General features: G+C 37.6%; 1 protein-coding gene across 1 annotated transcript in view; it reads right to left on the bottom strand.

Moving 5' to 3' along the window:
* Positions 1 to 846: 846 nt before the first annotated feature.
* Positions 847 to 13,200, bottom strand: part of oca2 (oculocutaneous albinism II) — a 145,281-nt gene continuing 132,927 nt past the window's right edge. The window contains exons 23-24 of the mRNA XM_061888337.1: positions 8,740 to 8,833; positions 847 to 2,109 (exon numbers count right to left, since the gene is read on the bottom strand). Coding sequence (XP_061744321.1) covers positions 2,022 to 2,109; positions 8,740 to 8,833 — 182 coding nt within the window. The 3' untranslated portion in view covers positions 847 to 2,021. The remainder of the gene's footprint in view (positions 2,110 to 8,739; positions 8,834 to 13,200) is intronic.

Raw genomic sequence — 13,200 nt, forward strand, 5'->3', positions numbered from 1 at the left:
ACCAGGAGATTTTCGGGGGAATATTTGTCTCGGGAGGTTTTCAGGAGAGGCGCTGAATTTCGGGAGACTCCCAGAAAAGGGAGGGTTGGCAAATATGATCGACCCATAAATTGAGAGCTTTGCCTTCCGGCTCAGCTCCCTCTTCACCACAACGGATCGATACAGCGTCCGCATTACTGAAGACGCCGCACCGATCCGCCTGTCGATATAACGATCTACTCTTCCCTCACTCGTGAGCAAGACTCCGAGGTACTTGAACTCCTCCACTTGGGGCAGGGTCTCCTCCCCAACTTTGAGATGGTACTCCACACTTTACTGGGAGAGAACCATGGAGGTGCTGATTCTCATCCCCGTCGCTTCACACTGGGCTGCGAACCGATCCAGTGAGAGCTGAAGATCTTGGCCAGATGAAGCCATCAGGACCACATCATCTGCAAAAAGCAGACCCCTAATCCTACAGCCACCAAACTGGATCCCTTCAACGCCCTGACTGCGCCTAGAAATTCTGTCCATAAAAATTATGAACAGAATCGGTGACAAAGGACAGCCTTGGCGGAGTCCAACCCTCACTGGAAATGTGTTCGACTTACTGCCAGCAATGCGGACCAAGCTCTGGCACTGATCATACAGGGAGCGGACCGCCACAATAAGACAGTCCGATACCCCATACTCTCTGAGCACTCCCCACAGGACTTCCCGAGGGACACGGTCGAATGCCTTCTCCAAGTCCACAAAGCACATGTAGACTGGTTGGGCAAAATCCCATGCACCCTCAAGAACCCTGCCGAGAGTATAGAGCTGGTCCACAGTTCCACGACCAGGACGAAAACCACACTGTTCCTCCTGAATCCGAGGTTTGACTATCCGCCGTAGCCTCCTCTCCAGTACACCTGAATAAACCTTACCGGGAAGGCTGAGGAGTGTGATCCCACGATAGTTGGAACACACCCTCCGGTTTCCTTTCTTAAAAAGAGGAACCACCACCCCGGTCTGCCAATCCAGAGGTACCAACCCCCGATCTCCACGCGATGCTGCAGAGTCTTGTCATCAAGACAGCCCCACAGCATCCAGAGCCTTAAGGAACTCCAGGCGGATCTCATCTACCTTAACACCGAGGAGCTTTTTGACTACCTCGGCAACCTCAGCCCCAGAAATAGGAGAGTCCACCACAGATTCCCCAGGCACTGCTTCCTCATAAGAAGACATGTTGGTGGGATTGAGGAGGTCTTCGAAGTATTGTGACTGCTGTCGAGTCAAATTACGACTTTTCATAAATTTGCCAAAATGTTAAGCTTTTCTTGTAAGAGTGCGACTGGTATTTAGTAAAATTCAAACTTTTATCATAATATTGCACAAATGTTTAGTTTTTATTGTAAAATGTTGACTTGCGGTGAGTAAAATTACGACTTTAATTATAAAACTGCTAAAATTCAAAGTTTTTCTACGTTTGTCTTGTGAAAGTGTGACCTTTTTTCTTGTGAAATTCCAACTCATTTTTCACAACCAGCCTTTTTGTATTTGCATAGTATGTATATATTATTAATGTTGTAAATACAAATCTTTATATATCTAGAAAGCATTCTTCGCAGGTCTCAAGAAGGTAATAAATACAAGAGTGTGTGTGTGTGTGTGTGTGTGTGTGCGTGTGTTTGCGTGTGTGTGTCACTTTGTTGACGCTCCCTGCCAGCTTCACTGACAAGTGTTAATCTAATCTAAGATATTCTTCGCTAATAAGGCTTTCTACCGTCACGTGACGCAAAAGAACCAATGACAGGGCCTGGAACCACCCTAAAGTGGGCGGGGCCTGCATGTGTCAGAGTTCTCAGTGCAGCAAAAAAGTGGCCTGGTGTGTGCACGAGTGCTCTCACCGTGAAGATGAAAGAGATGTCTACTGGAGAAGCAGAGTTTTCTTCTCCTGGACTTTCTGGCCAACACTGGAAAAGTTCTGTTTGTGTCTTTTAGCAATGATAAAGCCGTTGTTCCATGTTCCATGTTCCATGTTCCATGTTCCATCCCAGTGATCACATGTTCCATCCCAGTCCTATGTGAGTAGCCAGCAGGTAACACATGGCCATCATGCAGGTGGTCACCATCATGGGGAAACCCAACCTGTCAGTGCAGGGAGGAAACTACCGTCAGAACATCACACTGCACAATACACACACACTACACAATACACACAATACACTGCACACGATACACACACTACACAATACATACAAACTACACAATATACACGATACTCACCGTACACAATACACGCTGTGTTGACATATACTATTGCAGTAATGTTTGTGGCGACTTGTCCAGGGTGTACCGCGCCTTCCACCCTGAGATAGGCTCCAGCGCCCCCCGCAACCCCGAAGGGAAATAAGCGGTAGAAAATGGATGGATGGATGTTTGTATTGACATATATATTTACAAAATATTGTTTGTGTCTACATATCCATTCATCCATCCATTTCTACCGCGTATTCCCTTTTGGGAATACGCTACATATATTTACCCCAAAAATGTTTGTGTTGACATATACTTACACAATGTTTGTGTTGACACATATTTACACAATGTTTGTGTTGACAAATATTTACACAATAATGCTTGTGTTGACATACATTTACACAATGTTTGTGGTAACATGTAGTCATACAATAATGGTTGTGTTTACATATTTACACAATCATGTGTGTGTTGACATATATTTACACAACAATATTTGTGTTGACATATTTACACAATCATGTGTGTGTTGACATATATTTTCTCAATAATTTTTGTTTTGACATATATTTACACAATAATGTTTGTGTTGATATATATTTACAGAATGTTTGTGTTGACATATATTTACACAATAATGTTTGTGTTGACATATATTTACACAATAATGTTTGTGATGACATATATGAATACACAATAATGTTTGTGTTGACATATGTTAACACAATAATGTTTGTGATGACATATGTTAACACAATAATGTTTGTATTGACATACATTATTGTATGTCAACACAAAATAATGTTTGTGTTGACATATTTACACAATGTTTGTGTTGACAAATATTTACACAATAATGTTTGTGTTGACATACATTGACACAATGTTTGTGGTAACATATAGTCATACAATAATGGCTGTGTTTACATATTTACATAACAATGTTTGTGTTGACATATTTACACAATCATGTTTGTTTTGACAAATATTTACACAATAATGTTTGTGTTGACATACATTTACACAATGTTTGTGGTAACATGTAGTCATACAATAATGGTTGTGTTTACATATTTACATAACAATGTTTGTGTTGACATATATTTTCTCAATAATGTTTGTTTTGACATATATTTACACAATAATGTTTGTGTTGATATATATTTACAGAATGTTTGTGTTGACATGTATTTACACAATAATGTTTGTGTTGACATATATTTACACAATAAAGTTTGTGATGACATATATGTATACACAATAATGTTTGTGTTGACATATGTTAACACAATGTTTGTATTGACATACATTATTGTATGTCAACACAAAATAATGTTTGTGTTGACATGTATACACACAATGTTTGTACTGACATATATTTACACAATAATGTTTGTATTGACATATATATACACAATGATTGTGTTGACATATATGTATATACAAAATGATTGTGTTGACATATATTTACAAAATAATGTTTGTGTTGACATATTTACACAATGTTTGTGTTGACATTTACAAAATAATGTTTGTATTGACATATTTAGACAATAATGTTTGTGGTGACATATTTACACAATGTTTGTGTTCACATATCTACACAATTTTTGTGTTGACAAACATTTATACAATTTTTGTGTTGACATATTTACAAAAGAATGTTTGTTTTCACATATTTACACAATAATGTTTGTGTTGACATATATTTACACAATAGTGTTTGTGTTGACATACATTTACACAATGTTTGTGGTAACATATAGTCATACAATAATGGTTGTGTTTACATATTTACATAACAATGTTTGGGTTGACATATTTACACAATCATGTGTGTGTTGACATATATTTTCTCAATAATGTTGGTTTTGACATATATTTACACAATGTTTGTGTTGATATATATTTATAGAATGTTTGTGTTGACATATATTTACACAATAATGTTTGTGATGACATATGTTAACACAATAATGTTTGTGTTGACATATGTTAACACAATAATGTTTGTATTGACATACTTTATTGTATGTCAACACAAAATAATGTTTGTGTTGACATATATACACACAATGTTTGTATTGACATATATTTACACAATAATGTTTGTATTGACATATATATACACAATGATTGTGTTGACATATATGTATATACAAAATGATTGTGTTGACATATGTTTACAAAATAATGTTTGTGTTGACATATTCACACAATGTTTGTGTTGACAAATATTCACACAATGTTTGTGTTGACATTTACAAAATAATGTTTGTATTGACATGTTTAGACAATAATGTTTGTGGTGACATATTTACACAATGTTTGTGTTGCCAAACATTTACATAATGTTTGTGTTGAAATTTTTACACAATGTTTGTGTTCACATATTTACACAATTTTTGTGTTGACAAACATTTATACAATGTTTGTGTTGACATATTTACAAAATAATGTTTGTGTTGACATATATTTACACAATAATGTTTGTGTTGACATATTTAGACAATAATGTTTGTGGTGACATATTTACACAATGTTTGTGTTGCCAAACATTTACATAATGTTTGTGTTGAAATTTTTACACAATGTTTGTGTTCACATATTTACACAATTTTTGTGTTGACAAACATTTATACAATGTTTGTGTTGACATATTTACAAAATAATGTTTGTGTTGACATATATTTACACAATAATGTTTGTGTTGACATATATTTACACAATAATGTTTGTGTTGACATATATTTACACAATGATTGTGTTGAAATATATTTATAAAAAAATGTTTGTGTTGACATATATTATCACAATGTTTGTGTTGACATAGTTACACAATGTTTGCTGTATTTCATGTACACTGACTACTCTCAAGTATTTTGACAATATTATAGAAACATGAGCTAATGAAGACTTTGCCCCAGATTGTCAGCACTAACATGGAGAGTATTACAGTTATTGTTATTACAGTTATTGTCATTATTGGTTACTGTGACTCACATTAAAAGAGGTGTAATAATAATAATAATAATAATAACAACTCAGCAGCAAGAGCTTCGACTTTTAGCTGACTACTAAACATGAAATAGTCAACTATCCTATTCTAATATGTCTCTTCTCATACAAATCATCGAAGTATTCTCGTACCTATCTTCTAATACAAATAAAAGGTATTCTAATATGAATCATTGACCTTCTATAAATACAGTATCTACTAAAATAAATCAGTGACACATGGTCACACACTTGTTCTTGCTCATGGGCACACCGGAAGAAGGTCAGTGCCTGCAGGGAAGTACTCATTATTCATAAACATCATCATCACTCATTATTCGTCACCGTCATCATCATCTTTATTCTATTCTATATTAGCTGTTGCTTGCGGGCTATTGTTTGCTTAGCCGTTGTGTAGCTGCTAGTTCCTAGTAGCTCATAGCAGGGGTTCTTAACCGTTTTAACTTTGGGGCTTAACCTTTCCACTGCCACCCAATATTTAAACTAAGTTGGTAATCTTACTCTCGATTTTTATCATATTCCATAATTATATCCAACCTAATTTTAGTTTACAACCTTGTCAAATGATATGAACGCATCACTAAGATTGTTTATAATATTGTTAGTCATACCGCAGGCTAATTAGAAATGTAAGTACAAATCAAATATGAGATGGGGTTCATTAATAAATGGCGGAAAATGTACTTAAATAAAATTATGTTGTGCTAAAACAAATACATTAAACCAGGGGTGCCCACACTTTTTCTGCAGGCGAGCTACTTTTCAATCGACCAACTCGAGGGGATCTACCTCATTTATATATATCATTTATATTTATTTATTTATGAAAGAGACATTTTTGTAAACAAGTTAAATGTGTTTAATGATAATACAAGCATGTGTAACACATATAGATGTCTTTCTTTCACAAAGACAAGAATATAAGTTGGTGTATTACCTGATTCTGATGACTTGCATTGATTGGAATCAGACAGTAATGATGATAACGCCGGTTTTTGGCATCTAATTCATCCAGCTTCCATACACTTTACAAGAAAAACATTGGCGGCAAATTCCGTAGCTTGCTTGATTGACATTCACGGCACCCGAGGGTCTTGTGAGATGACGCTGGCTGCTGCCAGTTCATTATTATGAAAAAATGACAGAGAGGAAGGCGAGAAACACTTTTTATTTCAACAGACTTTGGCGCCGTCCCTTCCGTCAAAACTCTAAAGGCCGACTGCACATTTCCTATCTTCACAATAAAAGCCCTGCTTCATGCTGCCTGCGTTAACAAAATAAGAGTCTCGGAAAGCTGGCGTGCACAAGTGATGTGCACGCCAGCTTTCTGAGGGATCGCTTGTGCACGCCAGTTTTCCGAGACTCTGTATTTAGTTAGCGCAGGCAGCATGAAGCAGGGCTTTTATTGTGAAGATAGGAAATGTGCGGTCGGCCTTGAGAGTTTTGACGGAAGGTACGGCGCGAGAGTCTGTTGAAATAAAAAGTGTTTCTCGCCTTCCTCTCGGCCATATTTTCATAATAATGATCTTGCAGCAGCCAGCGTCATCTCACAAGACCCTCCGGTACCGTGAATGTCATTTAAGTGACGTCTTGGTGAAGAATGATGATCACTAATTTTTAGGTCTATTTTTTTTAAAAGCCTGGCTGGAGATCGACTGACACACCCCCCGCGGTCGACTGGTAGCTCGCGATCGACGTAATGGGCACCCCTGCATTAAATGATTAATACATTTGTTTCTTCAGTAAACTGACAATACAATGATAATACAAATGCAGCTTCACCACTTTAGTCATAGTTTTTGTGTTTAACAAACTTCTCTATGACTTTGAGCTGCAGACTTCTTCTGTTAGTTTGATTTTGTCATTACTGCCACAAGTGGTGGAAAAGTGTATTACAACAGCCCTGTAAGCAAAGAAACGCTGGCCTGTAGCACAGCATTGTTTTTAACAGCTATCAATTTTTCGACCGCTTTTCTTATTTATCTTATGGTAATGACTTTAGTAAAATAGAAGAGATTGAGTGATTTTATAAGCCGCTACTTTTTTCCTACACTTTGAACCCTCCGGCATAATAAACGGTGATGCTAATTTATGGATTTTTCTTTCGCTGACCACTGTAATAAAACGTTAAAAAACAAAACAAGCAATATGTCTTATTGTTTGTGCTACAGCGCCATATTTTGGGCGAGTTCATTCACTGCAGGTGCCGCATTTTCCCTTCCATTTACAGGTAGTGCCGTCCATAACGTGACTACTTGTACGGATTCTTCATTCAACATTTGTAAGTTTTACAATATAACTAAAACAATTCTTACTTACCAAACGTCCTATGTGTGAAGACTGTGGGAGTGTTTTCATGCACATTTGACATTACGCTAGAATCGTTAGCATTAGCTAATATGCTAACAAGTTCACAAGTGTCTGTGTTAGTGTTATTAATTTCCGACATGCTTTTTGTATTGTTTCGGATTCCTCAGTAAATTCACCAAAATGTCACCGTGGAGTTATTGAGTCTGTTTAACTGATTGGAGAAGTAGCTTCCGCAGCTAGCTAGCAATTTGTCTGACTTTTGTTATTTCAATATTTTTATCTTGCAATTTTACTTTTTATCCGAACCCTTTCACAGTATTTCTTTTGCAGTATCTTGTTTAGCTTATTGCATTGTGTATGTTGTTTGTTTGTTTTTTGTTTTGTTTTTTTGCTCTATGCTTTTTAACCTGTAAAGCACTTTGGTCCAATATAAAAAATTGTTGTAATCATGCTATGTAAATAAAGTTTCCCTGCCTTGCCTTGCTTTGCCTTGCCTAGCGGGTCCGTGACAATGACTTCTGTTTTGTTTGATCAGCTGTTTTACTGCCGTGTTACAGACACCGTTAGGAAACAATTAAAATATGTAAATAAACCGAATATTTCTATGTAAATAATTAATTTCACAACGTATATATCAGTGGGTTATACAGTATGTAAAAATATATTTTCCCCCTACAATTTAGTAGGTGCATTTACATCCCGGTGTGCTTCAAAGCCTGTACAAACTTGGCATTCTTAGTCTATTTAAAAGCTCAGTCCACCTTTAACGTTCTTATTTCCGCGGAAAAATTGCTGTTCTCCAAAGCGTCGTCGCTGTCTTCAAGTCTGCACTTTTGTGCGCCTCATACTTGCTGTGGTCTGAAGGACACCTCCAGTACTTTGAGTGCAGCCTGCAACCATTAAAGTTGCGCCGAGTTTCAAAATGAAGCCAATCAAGCACACTTAAGTTCTGCAGGATTTGCACACGACGAGCGTGCATGGTGTACTTTTTTGATGAAGTGGAGAAACGCGGGCATTTGGCCTGTTTCTCAATGTTCTGGGGCTAGTGCATGCATATTAATGGCATGACTGTATGAGAACATATGCGGGCCATTAATATGCAAGCAGGCCTGCAGGCGGCCGCACTACAGTGCACCTCCTTAGTGTACTTGTAACAGTTTGTATGTTGGTGGTGGACAAGAAGGCACTCACTTGAAGAACTCCATAAAGGAGAAGCCGTAGCCGTGCTGCTCGGCTATGCCTGCACACACCACGTTGGCAGACGCGCCGATTAATGTGCCGTTTCCTGCACAGAGACAACACAGACAAGGATTAGAAATAGGGCTGGGCTATATGGCCTGTTATTAATATCTCAATATTTTTAGGCCATGTCACAATACACAATATATATATCTATATTTTGCCTTGAATGAACACTGTGATGATTCTATGTGTCTACATTAAAACATTCTTCTTCGTACTGCATTAATATATGCTCATTTTAAACTTTCATGCAGAAAGGGAAATCACAACTAAATCAATTGACCAAAACTGTATTTATTTAACAGTTATTAAGCAGTGGCAAAACATTCATGTCATTTCAAAACAGTAAGTGCAAGATTGTCAGAGACATTTTAAAAGTGCACTTTTGTGCATGATGTCACTAAGATGACATATCAAAACACTGAATAAAGTGCACTTTTTGTACAGAACGCCACTACAGAAGTTTAAAACAAATAAAGTGCACTTTTGTGCATGATGTCACACAAGATATTTCAAAAACTGTCAAATAAAAATGAGCTGCATAATAGGAAATCAAATAGTGTATGTCCTTCGCTAAGTGGTAGGTTACTACAGACGTTATTAAATTCTTCTGTTGTTGACTTTTTTTTTCTCAAACGGTGTTGATGTGGAAATAGTTGCTTTGTCATTTTGCTGCTGCGACACCGAACGGAGATGTTGACATGCGGAGTTTAAAGCACTCTTCATTTTTGTTACGCTGGGGTTGCAGCTTACTGTGAGGTTTGTTCTCCCAGGATGCAAAAAGATGACTCCGGACAGGACTTGCAGGTAGGAAAACCGTAAATTAACACTCAGAGAGGTACAAAACCGAAAACAAACCGACGGGACAAGGTGCCGGTCCCACCTGAAGCTAAAGCTACAGGGGCTAGGAGACAAGCAAAACTTATGTAACAGTAGCGTTACGCAAACAAAGAAGCCAGACCGACTGACTGACAAAGGCAGGCTTAAATAATGTCTCTTGATTGCAAACAGATGCACGTCCCAAACATATGAGACAGGTGAAGCTAATACGTAGCCATGGTAACAAACTCAGAGGTGCATAAACAGGAACTGAAGGAGTCCAAAACTAACAAAAAACACAAGTGACTTGAAAAACTTAGACTATGAGCCGGGCAGCGGATCATAACAATTCTCTAGCGGGTGACTTTTCAAAAGATGCTACATTAGCAGTGGTGCTACTTTCTGTAGCAACGCTCTTGCCGCATAATTGTTCAACATCTCCCCACTTGAAGCCAAAGGGTCAAAAAGGTCAACCAAAGAACGAGATTCCTCTACAGAATCTCCTCTCTGGTCAACAAAAGCACCTTGAGGATTCTAGCGGGAACTCTCATTCAACCCTTCTTCGATTACGCTTGCACCTCCTGGTACCCCAGCACCTCCAAAACCCTCAAATCTACACTCCAAACATCCCAGAATAAGATAATCCGGTTACTTTTAGACCTCCACCCCGGATCACACCTCAATCCAACCCACTTCTCCAAAGTGGGCTGGCTCAGGGTGGAGGACAGAGTAAAACAACTTGCACTGAGCCTAGTCTATAAAATCCGCTACACCTCCTTGATACCGAAGTACATGTCAAATTACTTCCTTAACGTAAATGACCGCCATAACCATAACACCAGGGGGAGCTCCACAAACCACGTTAAACCCAGATTTCGATCTAACAAAGGTCTTAGCTCATTTTCTTTCTATGCCACATCAATGTGGAATGCACTCCCAACAGGTATAAAAGTAAGTGCATCTCTATATTCCTTCAAAACCGCTCTAAAACAACACCTCCAGGCAACTTCAACACTTTACTAATACCCTCCTCCATTCACATCCAGATTATAAACAACTCAAATGTACTTCTAATGTATATACTTGTTCTTATGCTATGTGAACTCACTATGTTCTCTGCTGGCTGTACATATCCTACTAAATAAGACCTACACTGTTTCAATGTCTACATTTCTCTGTTGATGCAATTGTTGATGACTGAAGTTCTGATATCAACCAAAGCTCCTCATCCCACCCCCCGAATTGTAAATAATGTAAATAATTCAATGTACATACTATGATGATTAACTTGTGTGATGACTGTATTATGTTGATAGTATATATTTGTACCATGAATTGATTAACGTGGACCCCGACTTAAACAAGTTGAAAAACTTATTGGGGTGTTACCATTTAGTGGTCAATTGTACGGAATATGTACTGTACTGTGCAATCTACTAATAAAAGTATCAATCAATCAATCAAACCGCCAGACAATGCCGTGCTGTTTTTCTTGGGAATTAATTCTTCCTCCATTTGTTACCAGATTTGCATCTTCTCTCTCTCTCGTATTACCACCCGCACTGCACCGTTAGCATCATAGCTAGCGTTACCATGTCGCTACCTGTCTGCTCCGCGGGAGCGTGTGATGATGCACACGTGACGTATGTTAGAAGGTGCGCTTGTTTTAAGTCTCTGTGAGAAGGAGAGACAAGAAAGAGTGGGAAACACATGCAGTGTAATGCCCGCAGCTAAAAAGCAACTGCGTGAGAACGTATATCACGATATAGTCATTTTCTATATCGCACAGAGATAAACCCGCGATATATCGTGTATATAGCCCTATTTAGAAGGATTTTCTACAAGCACTAGGAAATAAATATACTCTGTGTACACAGGTGATCAAAAAGTAAAGTTTCCAGAAGTTAAAACATTTATTCAGTATTTTTTAACTTTAGAAAGATACATGATTGACAACGATAATGATGCCAAAAAACATGAAAAAAGATGGGAAATCCTTAAAGGCTTATTATGAAAATGTAATAATGTTTATAGATATGCAACAACAGCAACATATATGCTATCTGTTGTTGTGTTCCCTATTTTTGAGTGCACAAAATGAAGGTGTGTGTTGAATCTGACTTGGACATAAAATGGACTATACACAAATGCTTTTTATGAAAATGTAATTTTGTTTATAACTTATATGCAATCTGTTGTTTCCCTAATTTTTGTTGTTGTACATGGATGAGGGTGTGTGTTGCTGAGCCCCACTTTGACATTGTCTGGACTGGACCTGGTTTTAAAAACCTTTTAGACAAGTCTAATTCCATTAACAACTTGGTCTGATGAAGATAAGGTTATTTTTTTTTTTTTTTGATAAAATAAAATGAGATTAAAAAAAAAAAAAAGGAAAACAATGACATTTTTTGGGGATAAAAAAGAAAGTAAAATCATATAAAACAATTACATAAAAAATAGTAATTAATGATAGTGTTAGTGGACCGGCGACACACACAATCATGTGTGTTTCAGGGACTATGTCCCTTGCAGACTGTGTTATATATGTTGTGGGAACCAGCATTTTGGTAGCAGAAAGAAACAACCCTTTTTTGTGTGAGTGGGTGTGGCTGGGTGTGAATGGGGGAGGGAGGGGTTTTTTGGGGGGGTTGATGCACTGATGGAAAGTGTACCATGTGTGTTTTTGTGTTGATTTAATAAATAAAAAAAAAAAAAAAATGTTTTTAAAGTTTCCAGAAGTTCAACATTGAAATGTTTGACACTTTAGGTTACATTTTTTTTAAATCATTTTATTAAATGAAACAATTTCATTTTTTGAAAGAGAACTGCACTTTTTTTCTCTTGGATTTTTTTCTATCATTCCCAATCCTTACATAAGACAAAACTACATACAGTCGCGATCAAAGTAAAGAACATAATGTCACGGCTGTCTTGAGTTTCCAATCATTTCTACAACTCTTGTTTTTTTGCGATAGAGTGATGGGAGCACATACTTGTTGGTCACAAAAAACATTCATGAAGTTTGGTTCTTTTATTAATTTATTATGGGTCTACTGAAAATGTGAGCAAATCTATCAAAAGTCTGTCAAAAGTATACATACAACAATGTTAATATTTGCTTACATGTCCCTCGGCAAGTTTCACTGCAATAAGGCGCTTCTGTTTGAATTTTTGACCACTCCTCTTGACAAAATTGGTGCAGTTCAGCTAAATTTGTTGGTTTTCTGACATGGACTTGTTTCTTCAGCATTGTCCACACGTTTAAGTCAGGACTTTGGGAAGGCCATTCTAAAACCGGAATTCTAGCCCGATTTAGCCATTCCTTTATCACTTTAGACGTGTGTTTGGGGCCATTGTCCTGCTGCGCCCAAGACCCATCTCGGGCTGATGATTTTAGCTTGTCCTGAAGAATTTGGAGGTAATCCTCCTTTTTCATTGTCCCATTTACTCTCTGTAAAGCACCAGTTCCATTGGTAGCAAAACAGGCCCAGAGCTCAATACTACCACCACCATGCTTGACGGTAGGTTTGGCGTTCCTGGGATTAAACGCCTCATATTTTCTCCTCAAAACATATTGCTGGGTATTGTGGC

This window comes from Nerophis ophidion, linkage group LG26, assembly GCF_033978795.1.
Source record: "Nerophis ophidion isolate RoL-2023_Sa linkage group LG26, RoL_Noph_v1.0, whole genome shotgun sequence".
Classification (NCBI taxonomy): Eukaryota; Metazoa; Chordata; class Actinopteri; order Syngnathiformes; family Syngnathidae; genus Nerophis; species Nerophis ophidion.